Here is a 20,347-nt window from a genome sequence, read left to right as displayed (position 1 = left end):
CTGTGGTGCTGGGTGATTGGGAAGGGGAACACGTGGCTGTGCCAGAGAGGTTGGGCACTGTGTGTAGAGATGTCCTTATCACTGAGAGGCAGAAGTCTGTGAGCACTGAAATCAAAGTCTGGGGATGGCTTTCAGCTCATCCCTCGCAATGTTTAGCATTTAGTGAGCCTGTGCCCAGTCAATGTGGTGAATCCCCTTGGGAACTGTGCTTAGAGGAATGTCTTCCTCCCTTCATCCTTGCTGCTTTTCTCCCAACAAGGCAGAGCAGCCATCCAAAAAGCATCTCTGACACTTTACAAATATGGAAGAGCCTTGGGATTTCAATTTGGACAAAAATGAGCTTAATTTCAATGTGCTATTTCAGTCAGAGCTTTGCATTGGAGAAGGGAAGACTGCAGACAGTTCTCCACATATTGTTTCTTTTCCTGCATTTGCACTTTTCTGTTGGAAATGAAAATAAAAGAAGCAAAAATAAACCTTAACTTGCATCTCCAGACATGTCACCATGTTTCTGCCAGTTGGGATTCTCAGGAGGTGCAGACAGGTTCAGCTGCAGTGAGGGAACACTGATTTACTGCCCCTAATGATGTATCCCAGACAGCAGAGATCCAGAAAGCTCTCTCTTTTCTCTGTATGATGCAGACTGGGATTGAGGGGATAAATCTTACCTGCAGGTAGAGCACCAGGAAATGATTCAGCTAAGCAGGGAGGAGGACTGAAATGGGCATTCTCATCTGTGGAACGATGGGCTGTGCCTTGCTGAAGAGAGGCTCATTATGCTCAGTTTAATCCCAGCAATCCCTTACTGGGGAAGGCTCCCAGAGCTCTGTCAGCCGGGGCTGGCACAGCAGGGTGTGAGCAGGGCTGGGCTGGGAGGGCTGGGCTAGACTGACTGGGAGGGCCGGGCTGGACTGACTGGGAGGGCCGGGCTGGACTGGGCTCCCTGTACCCCTGGTGGGGTGGGCAGGGCTGTTGTTGGTGCCACAACACGAGCAGGCAGCAGACAGCCCCTGATGAGCTGCTCCGACAGTGGCACATTCCCCTCTTCCCGGGGCTCTTTGTTTTAGGTGTACGATGTGAGGTGTGAGAGGGGATGGCAGAGCAGCTCTGGCTGGGCTGAGTCTGGTTTAGTGCTGAGTTTAGCAGTGTGTGGTTCTTCTCTTGTTTCTGAGCTGCAGTGAATAACAAATCCTGCTATCAGTGAGGCACCTGAGGATGGGAGGTGGTTCCTGGAGGGTGGTGATGAAGAGCCCTCCCACTGCTCCCCTCTGCTTCAGGATGCATTTCCACTCCCTGCTCCTGTGTCACTGCACACCCTGCCAACACCCATGGCACGAGTCTGGCCAGGCAGGGAGCTCAGGAGCTGGCCAGCACCAGGGTGAAAATCCCCTGTGCCAGCCAAGGCTTGTGGGAAGCAGCTGGATTGAAGGGAATTCCTCTCCACAGCAAAGCCCCACTGTTCCCATGGCTTGCTGTGGACCAGTATCCAAGTCCTGGCTGCCTGGGAGCAGCTCTGGCTCTGGTTTGCCTTTCCAGTTCAAACAGTCTGAGCCCTGCTCCTGTGCTGGTTCTGGTTGTGTGCCCTTCAGCACCACCCTCACCTGTGTGCTGGCAGCCCTGCACAGAGCACTGGGTTACAGCCCAAGAGGTGCTGGGCCTGGCTTGGGGACGGTTCCAGGGCAGTGTAAACAGCCCCAAACTGGCTGAGAGAGGAAAAAAAATGGAATATTCTCACAGCTGCCCTTGAAGTTACAGCCCGCAGCCTCTTTCTTCTCTCCTTCACCCTGCTCTCAGCCAGACAAGAAGGATGGATGGATGGATGGATGGATGGATGGATGGATGGATGGATGGATGGATGGATGGATGGATGGATGATGGATGGATGATGGATGGATGGATGGATAGATGAATGGATGGACAGATGGACTGACCACTTCTCCTGGCTGTCTCTAAGCCTACTGTGGGGTGAAGAAAACTTAGCACTTCACCTCCTGCAAATCCTGCCCAACTTTGGCCTATACTTCAGGGACTACATGGAAAAGTACTTTAAAGTTAGACAGTTTGGCAGCTATTTTAGGTATTAATTGAGCAAAACACTCTCCAACATCTGCTCATCAGTCAGCTATCCCTTCTCAGAGCAAACCTGACGGGATGAGCAGAAGGAAGATGACATTGTTTTATGTAACAGAAGTAAATTTACTGGAAAAACTCTGCAGAAGCCGCCTCTGCTGCATGTTATGGATGAATCTTCAGTCTCCTTTTTCTGCCTTGTGCTGGAAACCACCTTCAAACGCACAGAGAGGATGAGGCTTGGGAACTCCTTGCATTCCTTTATTCTTCCTGTGCTTTCAGAAGTGCCTGCACAGAAATGTGCTGCTTCAGCTCCTCGAGACACGTGATTCCAGAGAAATGATGAAGCAGCACAGGGAGGGTGAGAATAGTGAGGATGGGAATTGCAGCCAGTGGCAACCCTGGGGCTGGGAGATGTTCCTGTGATCGGGAAGGGAGGCATGTCACGGAGCACAATGAGGGGACACTGCCCCATGGGCACAGGGAGGGCTTTCTCCTGCCTTTTTCCTTGGGTTTTTTCCAGGCTGTTCTGAGATGAGCAGGTAAACAGGAATGTCTGCATGGAGAGATTCCCTGTGACATTTCTTCCCAGTTTGGATTTCAGTTTGGATTTTCATTTGGATGCCCTGTGACCATCCCACAGAGTGGGAAGCAGCCTGCTCCCATTCCTTGTGGCCTTGGAAAATCAGAGAGGGAAACCCAGGGAAATGAGTCATCAAGGTGCTCCTGGGGGAAGAGGGACCTAGATTAGGAAGTACAGAAGGTGTTCTATAATCCAAGCTTCTCAGCTGAAAAAGCCAGGAAGTTCAGGGTGATGGCATCCTGTGAGCTGAGCTGCACATGGCAGAGGTTGGGTCCAGGCCAGGTCGGCCAGAGTTGAATTTCTCATTCATGCTTGAAGTTCCCCCTGCCAGGAACCACATGGTGAGGCTGAAGGACAGTTCATTGCAGGGTTCCAATGTTCATTGTGGCCCAGCAGCTGCATGTTACCAGCTGGCAGTGTGACTAAGCATCCTGAGTTCCCAAATTTAGCCATTCCACTGGAGCTGCTGGCGTTTTCTTCACTTCATTTTCTTTCCCCTTCCTATATAATAAAGGCAAGCAAAATAAGCAAAGTCATCTCCTGATGACCCCTGTGTTTCTTTCCAGTCAGGATGCTGCAAAGTGGACCAGGCCAGTTGCAACATCTGAGATTTGGCCTTGCAAAATTTCTAGTCTAAATCATTCTGGTTAGACTTGATGATCCTAAAGGTCTTTTCCAGCGTTAACAATTCTGTGATTCAGTGATGATCATCCTGGCAGGTGAAGTGTGGGAGGATAAGGGGATTTGCTCAGAACCTTCCCACCCTCCAGCACATCAGCTGCAAACTTGGTGGGGGTGCACTCCATCCCCACATCCAGGTTGTGGATAAAGATATTATACAGAACTTGATGATAGTATTAAACAGCTTCCTTGTCCTGAGTACTGGGCTGAAAGGAGAAGTCAGAGCAGGCTCAAACAGCCCCTCACAGCTTTCTGTGGAAGCTGTGCCACTGGAAGGATAGGGAAGCAGCAATGCTTGTAGGAGACCTGGGTAGGAGTGGGGTTTGCAGGAGCAGGCACCCAGCACTGAACACCCCTCCTTGCTGCTCTCTGCAAATCCTTCTTTCTCACTCTCACAGGGTTACTTAAAGCAGTGCCGGAAGAGGAGGGACATGTTCAGTGACGAGCAGCTGAAAATCATCTTTGGGAACATTGAAGACATCTACAGATTTCAGATGGGATTTGTGCGGGACCTGGAGAAGCAGTACAACAACGAGGACCCCCATCTCAGTGAGATCGGACCGTGCTTCCTGGAACACGTGAGTCCCCTGGGCATTTGTCCTCGCACGGCATTCCCAAAGGGGTGGTAATTAGCATTGACTCCATGCTTCTCAGAAGGCTGATCAATCACTTTATTATACTGTACTAATTACGAAACTCATCGCCCTTACAGACAGTCACGATACAGGTGGACCCAATTGGTCCTTGAATCCAAACACCATCAGCAGTGGCCAATTAAGAAACCACCCTTTGGTAAACAAATCTCCATAACACATTCCACATGTTCACAGCAGGTGCAGCAAGTGAAGATAAGAATTGTTTCTCATTCTTTTCTCTGGTCTTCTCACAGCCTTCCCCCGGACAATGCTTGGGAAAGTTGTGCCTGCTCTCTGTGGCCAGAGAGCTGCTGCCACAGGCATTGTCCCTCCAGAGCTTGGGCTGGAAGGGAGAGAAAAACTCCAAAGGCAGGAACCTCTTCTAGTAACAGGTCAGGGACTGCTCTGTGGTTCTCCATGTACTTTGGGAGATACAGAGGTGGGAGAACTTGGATATGCAGCCGGATAACCCCCAGTACATCTGAGTCACATGGATGAGAAGATACTGGAAGATTTTGCCTAGCCCATCCTACTATTCCATAAACCACCCCCTGCAGGAGCTGATACATTGGCCAATGTTGTAAATATGGCAGGAAATGTCAAACAAATGCCAGCCCTGGAGCTGGAGGCTTTCCTGGAGGGAGAGGAGAGCAGGGTATCAGGGCTCACAGGTGCTGCAGCTTCTGTGCTGTTTCAGGGCAGCAGTTCACTGCTTATCAGGGAAACTCCTGATAAACATTCCTGAAAATTCAGCAGGACATCCTTAAAGAGTTTCAGAGCATCTTTTAAACATCCCTAGGTCTCTCATTGGGCTTTCCTCTGAGAAGGTGCATGAGGTGTTAACATGGCTGGTTCTTATCAGAGCCTGCAAAAAGCAGCATCACATTCCACCTCTGTGCTGGGAGGATGTAGGAAATCTTGCTGAGAATCAGTAACTCAAATGTCATGACTTGAGGCTGTGCTGTCAATTCGTTGATAGTGACAATAGCAAGAATTGCTGCTGTGATTCGGAGGAAGATCTGACACTTGCCTGTCACCAGACAGGGGCTGAGAGCTGGCTGATAAACTCCTGATAAATTGTCCCTGCTTAGCCATTTGGGAAACCAAGGGGTGAGGATGTTTAGATCCTGTTTATGGATCTCCAAAGCATTTTGTTCTTCATTTTCTTCAGGAAGAGAGAGCTGTCAGTGTGTGGCTGGGTCAGCTGTGGGGCTGGGAAGGACACTAGATCCCTGTTCCCAGAGAAGCAGCTTGTTTGGACCCTGAGGGATTGAGAAGTAATTGCTGGACAGGCTGTCTTGGCTAAATAGAATCTGTCCTTTTTTTTGGAAGGCATTGTCCACAGCTCGGTGGAACTGGCTGGTTTGCAACACCTGACTTTGACCTGGGCTGCCTCAGTTAATTTGTGGTGCTGGGCTGTGCCCATCTCCTTCCCAGTGAAATCTTTCTCTGCCCTTTCATTGCCCTGTCTGCGTGGCCCAGATGAATCAAGCCCAAGTTAAAGGTGACACTCTGTGGTCAGTGAAGGCAGAAAAAGGACATTCCAACAAAATAGACACCAGAAAACTTGTTAGACCAGTCAAAAAGGTGGAGGGACACGTGTGAGTGGGTTTTTTGTTTGTTTTTAGTGTTTTCTGAGGCTGATTCCCCATTGGTAAAGGGAATTTCAAACATACCCAGCCCCCAAACACTTGCCAGGTGCTTCAGGATCTTTCAGGGAAAGAGCTGTAGAAATAACAAGGTTGTCCTCTTGTCTTACCAAAAGCCAGAGCTCTGCTGGGTTGTGCCTTTCAAACCCTCCCTGCACGATTTGAAGCTGAGAACAAGCACAGCTTTGTGCAGGACTCACATTAACACACCTGTACCTGCAGAGACCTCAGCCATGTGTCAGGGTGCAGGTCCCTCTCTGCAGTCCCTCCTTTCCCAGCACCTCTTCCAAACAGGAGGAGCACTGTAAGATCTGTCCTTCCTCCTGCTTGGGCTGTGCTTTCTTGGAAATCCAGACTGGTTTGGGTTGGAAGGGTTGAGTTGGGAAGATCATTTTGTTCCAGACCCTGCTGTGGGCAGGACACCTTTATAGACTGGGATGCTCCAAGCTCATCCTTAAACACTTCCAGGGATGAGGCAGCTACAGTTTCTCTGGGAATTCCATCCCAGAGCCTCCCCACCCTCCCAGGAGGAATTTCTCCCAGTATCCCTGTTGTGGCAGGTGTTGTTCAGAATGCTGTGATCTTCCTGAAGAAGCGTGGTGCAAAAGACACTCTGGGGGCACAGGCACATCTGTGCTCATGCCGGTTGATTTCAGCTCTTCTGGGATCCTGGCAATGCAGAAGGAGAAATCACGTGGGGATCCAAGGAGAGCTTTATTGGGCTCCTTCCTTGAAGGGTCCAGTGACAAAGGAGCCACTGAGGCAGGGAAAGCAGGGGTTTATATAGGGATCTTGAGGGGCAGGGCAGAACACTGGGGCCAATGGGATAGATTGAATTTGCATGTCACAGCAAGGCATGCTGGGAGAAGCCTTTTTCTCACCCTAACAGGGAGGCTGTCTCCTGAAGGGTTCTTCCTCCAGGGGACAGTTGTGAGCTCTTTCCCTGTTGGCCCACCAGCCTCCACACACCCCATGGAACCCTGCCCTTCCCAGCCTTAGTGGGGCATTGACCAGCTGGGTCTCTGCCTGACCCGTCCTCCTCATTCTGCCTCCACAGCAAGACGGTTTCTGGATCTATTCTGAGTACTGTAACAACCACCTGGACGCGTGCATGGAGCTCTCCAAACTGATGAAGGACAGCAGGTACCAGCACTTCTTCGAGGCGTGCCGCCTGCTGCAGCAGATGATCGACATCGCCATCGATGGCTTCCTGCTGACGCCCGTGCAGAAGATCTGCAAGTACCCCCTGCAGCTGGCAGAGCTGCTCAAGTACACGGCCCAGGAGCACAGGTACCTCAGCAGGCATCCCAGGGCTCCAGTGCTGCTTCCCAGCAGGGCTTGGGGTTTTCTGTCCAGTGCTGCTTCCCCCCCCAAGGGCTGGGGTTTTCTGTCCAGTGCTCCTTTCCCCCCAAGGGTTCGGGTTTTCTGTCCAGTGCTGCTTCCCAACAGAGATTGGAGTTTTCTGTCCAGTGCTCCAACCCCAAAATCTCAAGGGTTGGGGTTTTCTCCCCAGTGCTCCTTCCCAACAGAACTTGGGGTTTTCTGTCCACTGCTCCGTCCCCCTCCCAGGGCTTGGGATTTTCTGTCTAGCTCTTGTCCCTGTGACATCCTGGATAAACAGGAGCAGGACAAAGGGTTAGCAGACAGTTCAAGTCTTCTCAAAGCAGCAATTCTCGATGGAGAAACACTCAGCTCTGTTCTAATCAGACATGTGAACTCATTACCCTTGGATGTACTTTCTGATGCTACCAGTTGCACTGGAAAAATTACCTAATTAGCATTCAGTGGTCTGAGAGGTTCCTGCCCTGCTCCTGGGGAGAGCCTGGGCACAGTGAGTACAGGGCCAGGGTCTGCAACTGGAGCGTGATGTGGCGAGAGCTCCAAACCTGCTCAGCTTTTCAGCCCAGTCCCATCTCTGGTTTTGCCATGGAGTTTAGGTTCAGAGGAGCACCCATAGTTTGATTGCTTCCCAAAATTTCCAGGATCTGTTTTGCTGCTGCTGAGGACAATCAGCCTGGCTGCCTGACAGTGTGAATCAGGAGCAGTGCCTGTGATACCACTTGGGATTTACTGCTGTGAACATAAGGTGAAAGAAAAATCAGGCCCTTTAAGAGCAGACTTGTTCTTACCCTGCCAATTTTCTTACTTTTTCCAAAACCCATTTAAAAGCAAGTGAGAGCAGAAAAGACCAGAGATGTTTGAGAAACTTCTGCAAATGTTTGATGGCTTGTTTTTCCCAAGCCCAGAGCAGAAGTGTGATGTGAGCAGAGATGCATTGATTTCCTTTGACCTGACCCACAAGTCTGAGTGACTCAGGGTAGCCAAATGCCCAAAATCAGCAATTTGGTCAAGCTTTTGGCTTCAGATCCAATTCCTGCTTTCTCAAAGACCAAATCAAACTTGGAATGGACTTGTGGGAACCTCGCGGTATCAGAAAGCAACTCTGGGATCCCACAGGTTGTGGGTTTTCCCTTCAGCAGCTATGGGAGGACCCACAGCAGTGGCTGGGAGCTCAGATGTGGCTTCCCAACAGGAGGGTGTTTAAAATGACCCTCTGTGAGTTATTTGGGAGCCACAGCAAAGGGGGAGATGTGGGCAGTGTGATAACACCAGGGTTGGGTTATTTTGGGAGCATGTTTCTATTCCCTTGGGGATGTTGTAAACTCACCATGTCGTTAAGGAATCACACAGAGTCGTGTTCTGAGGAGCCTTGGGAGCTCTCCCGTGGTCAGCAGCAGTTGGGTGACTCAGCCTGAGGGCTCTGTGGCACTGGATTGCCATGGACACCGTGTTTCTCCTCTTCCTCCATGCTCTGGGAAGGGAAGGAAGGGTTTGCAAGGTGAGGTTTGCTCACCTTGGGAAAACACAGGATTCCCAGGGAAAGCAGGGATATGAGCTTCATCTAACAGAGGAACATGATCCTCTTTTGGTTTTTTGCTTCCTTTTCACTACCATCACACCTGGAGAGCTGTGGATTTTCCCTGCACCAGGTCAGGGTAATGCTAAAACCAGAATCCAGACCACGCTCCCCAGAGATAGCACGTGATGCTTGGCAAGGATCTAGACTTGGATTCTGATGGAGCACTGGGAAGTGACCACTGCAGCCCCAGCAGAATTGACAAACCATTTATTTACCTTCATCTCATGGTTAATGGGATCCTATTATTGCTTCATGGCCAAATGCTTTGCTCCTGATGTTTTTTTCTTCTAAGTTTTTGCCAGCTCTGCCACAGACATGGGCTGGGAGCCCAAAAAATTCAGTCCTGAGCCTTTTCTTCATTACAGCATGACAGGAAAACATTGCTGGGGTTTTCTCAGTGGAATTAGGGAATTAGCATTCCCAAGATAAATGGCTGGCACCGTCCCACTCTGCATGGAGGCAGGATGGGGGTGAGCTCAGAGCCTGCCTCCCTCCTTCCCTGCCTGTCTGCAGCCTGGTTCATTTGAATTTTTCACAAAGCCACATCTGTTCACCTCTTAAAGATTTACTCCAGTTTAATATTAATTAAATATAGGACGGTCCTAAGTGCAGCTTGCTGGAATCCTGAGCATTCCCAGAGCAGAAGGGAGCTGGAGTTGGGAAAGTTGTGACGTGAGGAGACTCTGCCAGGGAGTGCCCTCCCTTCTGAGCATGAGGACCACTGCTGGGAGATCATTGGTGACTGACTGCAAACCCTGCACCTCTCACTGCCCCTCCAGATCCTTCCTGGCTGTAGGCACTTCCCTGTTTCCCCACAGAACTCGTGGATGTTCTCCAGGCCACCCTGATGTCCCCCTGGCACAGCTCCTTTCCTGCCTTACACAGCCAGTGCTCCCTTCACGCAGATGCTCACACAAAGGGAGGCACAAGAAGTTCTTCATTGTGTAGCAAAATTCCTTCTATCCCTGGCAGTGTCCAAGGCTGGGTTGGATGGGACTTGGAGCACCCTGGGACAGTGGAAGTTGTCCCTGCCCATGGCAGGGGGTGGAGCTGGATGGGCTTTAAGGTCCCTCCTCACCTAGACCTCTCTGTGATGGATATATCAGGCAGCCTATCCTCTATTTGCCTTTATTTTGCTGAAGGCCCAGTCCTGCTGTCCTGGAATTTGTGGGATTATTTTTAACCACAGCTAGATTTTTGACATAAGAATTTAAGAACAAAATGAAAACTCAACTCAAGATTTCATCCCAGCAAGGACGCCAAAAGAGCAAATAATATTTTTTGTATATCACAGTGTGTTTGTTTCTTAGTATTTATCCTGTTGAGAACACATGGAGAGGGGATCTAATTCCCAGTATTCACCCCTCTTTTAGCTGTCACCAGCACAATCCTTAGCAATAATCAATAAAGCCATTCCCCCTGCAGCTGCCCAAGATGGCAGTTTTTCTCATTAGTCAGCAATCAATAGCAGCCCTTAAGTTAATAATACATCGTGGTGGTGCTGTGGCAGCTGGCCTTGCCTGTCTTCCCAATGGAAATGAATGTTACAGCTCCTTGGAATGGAAAAGCAGGCACAGGGCAGGAATCAATGGCATTGATTTCAGCATCACTTTTTGAAAAGACTGATCATCATCCTCAGTGGCCCTGGCAGGAGCCTGTTCTTACTCTGTGTTACTGCACTCGCAGGGCCATGCAGGGAAAAAAAAAAATAGTTGATTTGCTCACCTGAAATCTGCAGTGAGAGTGAATTCCATGGGGTGACTGCTTTGGGAGTGGCTTGGAAGGTGTTCTGGTCTTTGTCTAAATGAACCCTTTACTAAATGTTCATTTTAAAACCAGAAAAATCTGGGCCCAGAGACAGAGGCTGTAAAAGTGTTCAGCCTGTCTTTAGAATGCTCTTCAGCTGGGCTCCTTGAGCCTGCAAAGGGCTCACCAGTGCTGGGTTGGTAGAGGCCAGACTGGGCTCCCAACTTCAGTTTCCATCGAGCTGCTCCGTTGGGACAATCCAGATAGAAAAATCCCATCATAGCACTGAGGGATTACCCCTGCCCATGTCCCTTTGGGCTGGTGAGGTTGTGATAGACTCCTGAGCATGTCCTGCTGCCTTTGATGGCCTTTCCCTCTGTGTCCAGTGACTACAGGTATGTGGCCGCTGCCCTCGCCGTCATGAGGAACGTCACCCTCCAGATCAACGAGCGCAAACGGAGGCTGGAGAACATCGACAAGATAGCTCAGTGGCAGGCCTCTGTCCTGGACTGGGAGGTACAGTAAACCTGGCCTGGCAACCTGGCAAATTCCAGGCTGTTCTTGAGTTATCTAATAAGACCCTACAGTTCATTTCCCACAGTTTGGGATGAAGCCCGGGGTGGAGACGGCACAGTCATGACTTTGGGGTGGTGCTCAAACGTTAATGGTACCCTAAAGAAAATCCAGTTCCAATTTCATCACTAGCAACCTGGAGTGACTTTTGTGGTTGCAGTGCTGGTAGTTGGTGAGACTTGGAGCAAACACCATGTGCATTCTGCCTCTGTGCTGTGTCACTGGGGAGGAGGGAGGGAAAGATGTAGCAAAAAGCCCTGGAAATTGCAAGAGGTTAAGAAAATGAAGGAAATCCTTCTGGGTGTTGCTTTATGACTGGAAGCCAAACTGTTAAACTGGAGTTAGAGATGCTATTTGCATTTTATAAATGGCATCCCACTTAAAGATATTTCTGAACCAGCCCTATGTGTAGTGATGGTGTAATTAAGGAGCTGAGAGGCACAGGGAAGGCAGAGTCAGCAGAAGGATTCCTCACCAGCAGGCCTTCAGTCTCTACATTTGTGCCATGTGTTTGGAAGAAAAGCCATACTAAAATTATGTTCTTCCTTTCTTTTCATCCCTGATTTTTAAAAATCATTGTATGGAAGTAATCCATAAATAGGGTTTTGCAGCAGATTGAGGACAAACGTTTTGTAAATCCTCTCGCTGTTGTCATCAGCCCATGTGTTCAGCAAGGAGATAATCAGAGTGATGGAGCAGCCTTTCGGCTTCCTCACTTGTGAAGTCTGAAATAACTCCACATTCCAGTCATGGGGATCATACTGTGGAAATGAGTGTATGGGAAAGAGGCATTCATCCTTTAATTCTTTTATTTCTGGGAAAGATCTGCGAAGGCTGAGAGGAGAGGGAGCGAAATACAGGTGCATCACCTGTGTCCTCCTTGGCTGAACTAGTTTCATTGCTGTGATGGAGGATGGAGGTTTATCACCCTGGATCTGGTGATAAAACACATAATAAAACACATAAATGCAGCAATCAGAGCTGGGATTGTGGCTGGCTGGGAGAACAGGGAGCACAGACAATGTGTCTGATTGTTTTACTGCTCAGGAACATTTCTCACTGCCATGCAGACTCATTTCCAGAATGAGGAAACTGCTCTGCAGGAGGCACAGGACCATCAGCTCCACGCTCAGCCCTGGAGAGTGCCATGGGATGAGCTAATAGGGGTCATTTGTGAGCAGCTCTGAGACCCTCACTGTAAATAAATCTCAATTAAGGACAGATCCATTCCAAGCCAGTGAATATTCATGTGTGAGAGGGAAGCCAAGGTGACCTCCACACAGGATCTATGGAATAGCAGTTGTTTTTTCTCTTCCATTAGCTCAGTTGATAATTCATTTTTATTTAGCCCTGTCCTTGATAATTCAGTCCTGCTTAGCAGTACCCATTCTTTATCTCCATCCCATCCTCAGGCACTTGCCAAATTATTCTTCCAGGCTTTTTTCAGCTATTCCAGATTTTGAGCACATTATTGCAGCAACATCCTTCAGCTTCTCATAACGTAGCACAGCCTGCTGCTGGTGTGCTCAGAAATTCCATGGGAGCACAGCTCCTGGTCAAAGGAAAACACCCTCCTTGCCCTTTTCATTCTGGATTTTGGATCAAGAAGAGTCACAGAGTTTTGATGAGAAAGTAGAGGATGAAAGCTGGACCCAGCAGAGGATTTCACTGCTTGATTCTTTCCTCTAAAGCAGTTCTGAATCACCAGATCCAGCCCCCACTTCACAGCTGTCCATGAAACAGCCAGAAGGATGCACAGAGACCCAAATTACCCAGGAATGAGCCACAGTGTAATGCAGGAAGAGAGTGGGAGAAATGAAAAGATTGGATCTTTGGGAAGTGCTTAGATTGCTGAGATGTGTGCAGCTGTTCCTTAGGCACTGCAGACCCCAAATCCCACTCGGTGGCTGCAGGGATGTCCCCAGGACATGGAGCATCAGGGTTGTCTCCTCACCCACCCCCTGAGGGCTCAGACCTTTGTCTCCTGTGTAGTTTTGGGGTACAGGAGGGATCTCCTGGTGTGTGTCCCCAGCCTCTCCAGGCTGTGGGGAAGGGACAGGTCTGGTTTGAGGAGAAGAGCACAGCTCCCAATTGGTGTTTGCTGTCAGTGCTGTGCTGCCACAAAGCCTGTCCAGTCCATGTGGAGCTCCCTGAGCAGAGAGAGGAACCCCAGCTGTAATTCCCAGCTTTCCCGGCCCTGCTCCTGCTCTAATCTGACCTTTCTGTACCTGTTCTGTCCATCCCAGCGGTTCCAGAGCACAGGCACAGCACAGCCTTCCTGAGACCCCCTGGAAACAGCAAGAAAACAGGAACCAGGTGTAAAAAATTACCACTTCAGTCTTTTTCCACCAGAAATGCAGGCAGGGCACAAGATAGAGCTAATCCCAAATTCTCACCGCATTGGCACTTCACGAATTATTTCAGTGGCTGAATGTTGCAGCACGTGGAAATATTTCATTTGGAGGAATGTCTGTTTTTCCTCAGCATCTTGAGACTGATGATGCTGATTCTCTGCTCTGAAGTTGCGTTTTCATTTCTAAATTTACCCATGTTTTGTCAGGAGATGGTGGAAAAAGATTTTTTAAAGAAGAAGGGAAAATTCCCAACCAAACAAAAAATACTTAGTGAGGGAATATCTGAAATGTTCTCATGTATAAAATGTGTGCACATTTTCTTGCAAATGGAGGTGTTGTTGGGAATGCTGATCCTAAAACAAATAGGAAAGGTAAGGGTGTGTCCAAGCTGCTTTAAGCAGAGGGGTTTACTGAATCCCATATTTTAGGAATCACTTTTATCCCCTCCATGGAATAAAAATTTATCACATGTATGGCCCCATGGTGGTGAATTTCAGGGTGAGTATTTGAAAACTGGAAATATCTTTGAGTTGACCAAAGACAGAGGTTTTCCCCAGGAAATTCTGCAAGCAGGATCTGATTGTTTATACTGCCACTGGGACCAGGAAAGGGTGGCCTGGCACGAGGGATAGCCAGGCCTGAAGTCTTAAGGAATTATTGGCAGCTTTGGCATCTTTAGCCAAGTAATGACTGAGCAGAATTGTAAGGGAAGATCAAGATCTCATTGGCTGCTGTAAATCAGGAATAATCCCAGTCACTCTGAGATGAGTTCCTGTGTAACTTGTGGCAATGTGGGCTTGACTGAGAAACCTGTCTTGGTCTGCTGCCACGTGTGAGTCACTTATTTATTTTGTAACCTGAATTCCCAGCGTATAAACAGACCCAGAGAGGTGCTGCCCACACCAGTCCTCCAGTGCCTTTTGTCCTTTGAGCTGGTAATGGCTCTGAATTTGGGGCTTCCACCACCTCCCACCGAGCCCTTTCAGTTCTGAAGTGTTCCCTGATGTTGCTCGCAGTGACACACCCTCAGATCAGACCAGTGACATTTAAAGGCAGCAAGGCAAACTACCACACAGAGCTGGCTTCAAAGGGGCAGCCAGAGCATCCTGGGCAGCCTTTGCCGCTCTCTCCCTCCCCTGTTCCTGCCCTCTGAGGGAGCTCCAGCCCTCAAAGCTTGATGGGAATAGCTCCACACACACACAAAGAGCAGGATTAAAACAGATTTCCACAAAGCCCATCATCATTTCCAAGTCTTTGCCAGTCCCAGGGCTGTATTTACACCCCTCAGAGGTACATCCCTGCCTTCCCCTCTGCTCCTGGTCCCTTGCTCCTGCCCTCTAGATGAATCCTGTGAGCCTGAGGAGCCCTGTGTCACCTGTGCCACCGTGCCCAGCTAACTGGGCTCTGCTCCTAGGCAGATCTGGGCTCTGTTCCCATGGGCAGGGCTCAGCTCAGCCTCCCCGAGTGCCCTGTATGGATGCTGTGGAGATGGAAAACAGGTCTGTGCCTCAGCACACCTGGAATTGCTCAATTTTATGCCTTTTCACACAGCTCTTGAGCTACATCAAAACAAAATGAAGCAGCAATCACTGCAGCAGTTCAGGCTCCCTCTCCAGCTCTCCAGCAACACTTTTTTCCCTTTCAGCCCAGTTTTTTCTCACAGGATGGAAGTGATGTGGCTCCCCTTCCCTGGGAGGACATCCGTGGAGGTCCCTGATACAACAGGGGACAGTTCACCAGGTTTGGCAGAGGACAGAGCCTGACTCATCAGCCTGGATGGGTTTGAGCTTGCTATTTAAACAGATTACTTTGGTTTGTGTAGATATTTAGATATTTCTACCAAAGATTCCCATGGGTTGCCACTATGGCAGCTTCCAAGAGTATTAAATTTCCATGAAGGGAGAAATATATTGATATTTGAGAAATTTAATGAGCATTGTCCTTTTAAATTTCTTCTCATTCCTGTTATTTACAGCTCCTTTAAATCAAGACTTGCTGCCCTTAATTATGTAATCTATAATCACTGGCCTCAGCCTGATACTGCCTTAGTGAATCCATGAGTGCCACAAAAGGAAGCTGCCTGTAACCACCAAAGTGAGGACAGCCTGATGAGAAATCCTCCTGGGAGAAAAAAACACGGCAGGGACTGAAATGGAGCCTTCTTTTTTCTCCTTCTTTTATTTTTTTCCCCCCAGCAACAGAAGGTATCAGAACTGAGCTTGTTGAAAAGGACAACATTTCACTGGCGTTCCTTTTCGTGATCTCAGTGTAGCCCCGGGTGCTAATCAGCCTGTCAGTCTCTAATTGCAGAACAGCAGTGTCAGGCACGAGAGAGCCCTGCTGGCTCCCTGGGAGCTGGAAAGGGCACAAATCTCCTCCTGGTGCCCAGCAGGGACAGCACAGGGCCGTGTCGGGGTGGGCTGGGGGCAGGGGGGCAGCTCTGGTGGGCTCTGAGCATTCCCGAGCCCAGGGAAGTGTCTGGGATGGGTGGCAGCTCTCAGTGCCAGCCTTTCCTTGGTGTCCTGGTGCTCCCATTTATTTCATGACACTCTTAAACCTCTGTGGTTTCTGCCAACTGCCCATCACAGAGTGTGGTGCTCACTGCAGCAGCACTGGGGAGCTGGGGATGCACATCCTTTCAGGCAGCAGCAGCAGAGCTGACCCTGAGCTCTCACAGCCAGGAGTGGCCCGGGGACTCAGCGTGTCACTGCAGGGCTTGAGGGAGCTCACATCCAGCCCAGAGCTGGGTCCTTCTGCTCCCAGTGCTGCACACGAGGGACTGGGGCTCTGCCTGGCACGGCGTGGGGAAGAGAGGAGTCAGCTTTCCTTGGCTGCCTCTGGATGCTGCAGGATGTGCATGAAAACCCTGGATGCATCTGGGGAGGGCTGAGGGGTTTTTTTGAGGCTTCTGGGTCAAAACTCAGGTTGGAAAAGGTGTCACGAGTCAGGGTTTCTCTTGGTCACTCTGCTGAACGTCTGCCAGTTCAGAGCAACTAAAAGTTCGGCTTCTTCCCTTTTCAGCAGGTTTTATCTTAACTTACAGAAGGATACAGATGATCTGGCCTCTGTGGGAGTTGGAAAAAAATGGAGAAGAAAAAGGAGATTTTTTCCTGGTTCTGTGCAGATTTGGAGGTGTGAGACTGGGACAGGCATTTGGGGAAGTCTGCCTGGAGCAGGGATTGAGGCGTACTGGGGGAACCACGGTGGCAGTGGAGCTGAAAAGACAATATCCCTCTTTGCCCCCCACCCTGCAGCTGCCCCCTGAGTGCCTCAGTGGGGACCAGGAGAAGACAGTTTGTGCTCTTCAGAGAGGTACAACTGTGTCAGGACAAGAAAAGCCTTTGGAGGTTCAGAGGTTGTGCCCTGAAGCTCCACTGTGGGAATTGGCACAGCAGCCCAGGCTGGAGGAGCAGGGCAGGACCATGGACACGCTGCTCCTGACAGCCACATGCCAGTCCCAAACTCTTTGCAATCTGTATTTCCCAATTTGCTCACCCCAAGTGGGAAATCAGCTATTTCTGGCCTATGGACTGGATATAGAAATTGTTTTCCTCACATAAGAAATGCAATACAAATCCCATCATTTCAGATATGGATGTTTTTGGCTTATGTTGCTTGCAGGGACTACACAGTTTGGATTCAGCTAATCAAGTAGAAGTGTTTACAGAGCCCTCTGTGTGTCCTCAGGCTTCAGATGCTACCACAGGAGTAAAAGACAAAGCTGGCTTTCTATTTTTAGCAGCCAGACTCTCCTAAGCTCGCCCCCTCTCCTACAGCTCCCATCCATAGGCTTGTGGGAATCTTCTTCATGTAAGCTCATGTGTAGCCAGGAAATCTCACAGTTTCTGGGGCTGGTGTGTTTTCTTCAGAGGCTTCTTGTTCTGGGGCTCTGAGGCTTCTTGTTCTGTGGCAGCAGCACTTGGTCCCTGGGCTCTGGCCAGGCTGAAGTGTGACCCTGCTGAGGCACTGGGTGATCACTGCCCATCCCTGTGGGCAGTGACCCTCTGTGGCCCTGGGAAGCCATCCCTCGTTTGCCCCTGGGGCAGCACAGGCACAGCAGTGAGGCAGGGGGGTGGATAAAGCCCTGGCTAAGGCCATTTGGAAGTCTGTGCTGCAGCTTGGTGATGCAGTGACTTAATGAAGCTGCTGCTGTCACAGGGCCTGGGGACACAGGCAGTCGCTCCCAATCAATGCTGAGAGGTTAATTACACATTTACCTGAACAGCAGTTTGAAATCCTCACCACGGAACCAGGAGTGGGGGGGACTCCTGGCTGCCTTGGCACCTGCAAGTGCGAGCAGCACCAGAAGTGTGTGTCTAGCTAGATGCCCCCCATAGCTGGCTGAACCTCGACAAGCTGTTTGCTGGGATTTTTGGGATGCTCTCGTCCCAGAAATCGGTTCCAGCTTGGCATCAAAGCCAGAACTGCAGTAGTTCACAGCCAAAAAGAAAAAAAAAAAAAAGCTCTTCTCTGTCTTGCTCCTGAATGTTGCTCCTGAGTGCTGCTCCTGAGTGCTCTCCTGAGTGCTGCTCCTTACCTTTCAGCTGGAGCCATCCCGCCTCTGCCTTCTGCGGTGCTCCGCCGAGATGCCCACAGGGCAGGTGGTGGTGAATTCACCCATTTTTAATAAATAGATTTTAATTAACTTTTTAAAAAGTCCAGCTCATTCCAATTAGTGGAGGGTGAGTGCATTTGTTCTCTCAGAGAGTGGGAGAGAGAGCACTGTGTTTTCAAGACCATCTGCTCATGAATCCTTAAAAAAAACTCGGGAGAGGAAAACAAGCGTTAGCCGGAGGCAGGGAAGGGTGAGGGCACTCTGGCAGCCAGCAGGCAGGCCTGGCCAGCCGGGGGGGGGGGCTGGGGCTGCCACAGGAGCCAGGGTGGTCCTGACAGGATTTTGGAGGTGGGGAGCTCTAATGAGCTGTGGGAGAAGGGACTGGCAGTGCCTGGATGAGTGAGAAGAGAGGCAGCAATCCAGAGGGCTGAGTTCTGGCAGCCTCAGAGATGGGGAACTGCTGCCCCAGTGTGTCCCAGGCTTTTGTAGCTGGCTGGAGATTTCAGGAGGGGAAGTGCTTTGGGATGCTCTTCTAAAGGGAAGGCGTGCAGGGAGTTTGGTGCCCTGAAATCAAAGTGCCTCCAGGATGGGTAGGAGGAAGGAGCTTTGTTTTTGTGATGCCACCAGCACCTGCAGCAAGATCCAAGGGTCTGGGGGTACCTGGAGAGGGCAGTGGGGACAGTGTCTGGGGCAGCTCTTTCCCCACTGTAGTGTGAGCTGCAGTGACCATGTTTCAGGCATCCACACCTCCTTCATTAATTTCCCTTCCTTCAGAATTATCCCCCAATCCCAGTCTCTGGTCTGAAATCAGATGGAGTGGCTTTGACAGCTGCAGAAGGGCCAAAATATTAATAAATTGCTGCTTCTGCCTATCGTGCAAAGACAAACTTGTCAGTGCAGTTGACTCAGCCTCGTTCCCTGTGCCCTCCAGGGAGACGATATCTTGGACCGCAGCTCGGAGCTGATCTACACGGGAGAGATGTCCTGGATTTACCAGCCTTATGGACGGAACCAGCAGCGAGTTTTCTTTCTCTTTGATCACCAGATGGTTCTCTGCAAGAAGGTAAGGACACAGCTAAGGGCATGCTGTGGGCAGGCTTGCCAGTCCAAAGTGGTTTTCAGGGCACAGTGGCTGTTGGCTGCACGTGCAGAAGAGGGTGTGGAGAGCCCTGAGGAAGGGCAAACCGCATGCTCGGGGTGGGGAGCACTCTGTGATAGAGGGATTTTTGTGCTCATAGGAAATCCAGCCTCCGCTTGCTCTTTTCATGCCTCTATCTCATGTGCCCCTGGTTTGGCTCGTTGCCTCCCTTCTCATTTTAGGTTTTGGCTGCAGTGTATGATCTGGGATTAGATAGCCCTACAATTCCTGTATGAACTACAAAACCTGGCACTGGGGCTGACAGCCCAATTGCTGCATTGAGATGGTGATGAGCAGCAGCCAGGCTGTGCTGGGTGTCTGTGCTGGTGCTTGGGGAGAGGCTTTTCAAGCCTTATCCTCCTGTTTCAGCTATGCTGGGTTTTACAGGGCAAAAGCTGGAGGAAGCTGTGGAGAAGGAGGGAGGGCAATGCAGGATGATGTGCTGATGTGCTGTGGGGTTAGTAGCAGCAGGTGAGCTGTGATCCACAGAAACTGTGTCCAGCAGCAGCTCTGGTACCCATGTGTCCCACTGAGGTGACCCCAGCTCACTGCCACCACACCTGTGTGGCACAAAGGGACAGAGCTCCTCAGTGCTGGCTGTGACAGCTCAGGATCTGCTGTCACTCCCTGCATACACACAGAACTGTGCAGGGGGGTGTCCCTGGGACAGCACGGGGCTGTGTTCCTGTCACCCAGCTCCTGGGTTCAGGACAGGCTGAGCCTGGCATCCTCCGAGGAGGCCCTGGCACCGTGGGAAGGGTGTGGGTGGGGTCGTGGGTGGCTCCTGACTCAGCGCGGCATCACTGCCCCCTCCGCGGCCCGGGCACGGCAGTGGGTGGCATTTTCTTCTCCTGAGTCATGGCTGACTGAAGTTCTGCCTTCTGGAATGCCTGTGCTTGTTTTCCCCTCTTGTTGCTGGGCCTTTCCCTGCTTGCCCAGCCCTGTACAGGAGCATCCACAGAGCAGCAGTGAGAGCTGCAGTGAACCTGGAGGGGCACAGCTGCTTTCCTTCTTAGTGCTGACCTCCTGCTCTTTGACTGTCATCCCGAACTTCCAATTCAGAAGGCAGCATCCAGTCTGGCTTGTACTGGGTCTGGTCCAGAGAGGTATTGAGCATTCCCTTAACTCTGGGAAAATCAGGGCTGGGATTCCTGTGGTCATCAGCACAGGTGGACAAGTGCTCAGCAGTTCACAGCGGGCTGCTGGGGGCCTGCAGGGTTGATCAGAGTTCAGCCAGTGTTAGTGTTTCACTGTCCTCCCCCCTTCTGCAGGAAAAGGCATTCTGGGAGGTGTGGAGGTGCTGCATGGAAACCTCTGTGGGTTGTGCCAGGGGGGTCTGGGCCTTCCTGGCAGCGCCACTGGCTCCGTGTCAGGACCTGCCAAGGCCTTGTGGCAGTGTGTGCCCAGCCAGCCCTGGGCTGACAGGGCACAGGGTAGCAGTCT

The 20,347-nt window shown here is 50.6% G+C and overlaps 1 protein-coding gene across 8 annotated transcripts in view; it reads left to right on the top strand.

Moving 5' to 3' along the window:
- ARHGEF9 (Cdc42 guanine nucleotide exchange factor 9) overlaps positions 1 to 20,347 on the top strand; it is a 189,710-nt gene that overhangs the window by 142,639 nt on the left and 26,724 nt on the right. For all 8 annotated transcript variants that reach the window (XM_053955504.1, XM_053955503.1, XM_053955505.1 and 5 more), the window contains 4 exons: positions 3,733 to 3,912; positions 6,676 to 6,908; positions 10,671 to 10,800; positions 18,698 to 18,829. In XM_053955504.1, coding sequence (XP_053811479.1) covers positions 3,733 to 3,912; positions 6,676 to 6,908; positions 10,671 to 10,800; positions 18,698 to 18,829 — 675 coding nt within the window. The remainder of the gene's footprint in view (positions 1 to 3,732; positions 3,913 to 6,675; positions 6,909 to 10,670; positions 10,801 to 18,697; positions 18,830 to 20,347) is intronic.

Source organism: Vidua chalybeata, chromosome 14, assembly GCF_026979565.1.
Source record: "Vidua chalybeata isolate OUT-0048 chromosome 14, bVidCha1 merged haplotype, whole genome shotgun sequence".
NCBI classification, from domain to species: domain Eukaryota; kingdom Metazoa; phylum Chordata; class Aves; order Passeriformes; family Viduidae; genus Vidua; species Vidua chalybeata.
This window is presented reverse-complemented; position numbering and strand designations above follow the sequence as displayed.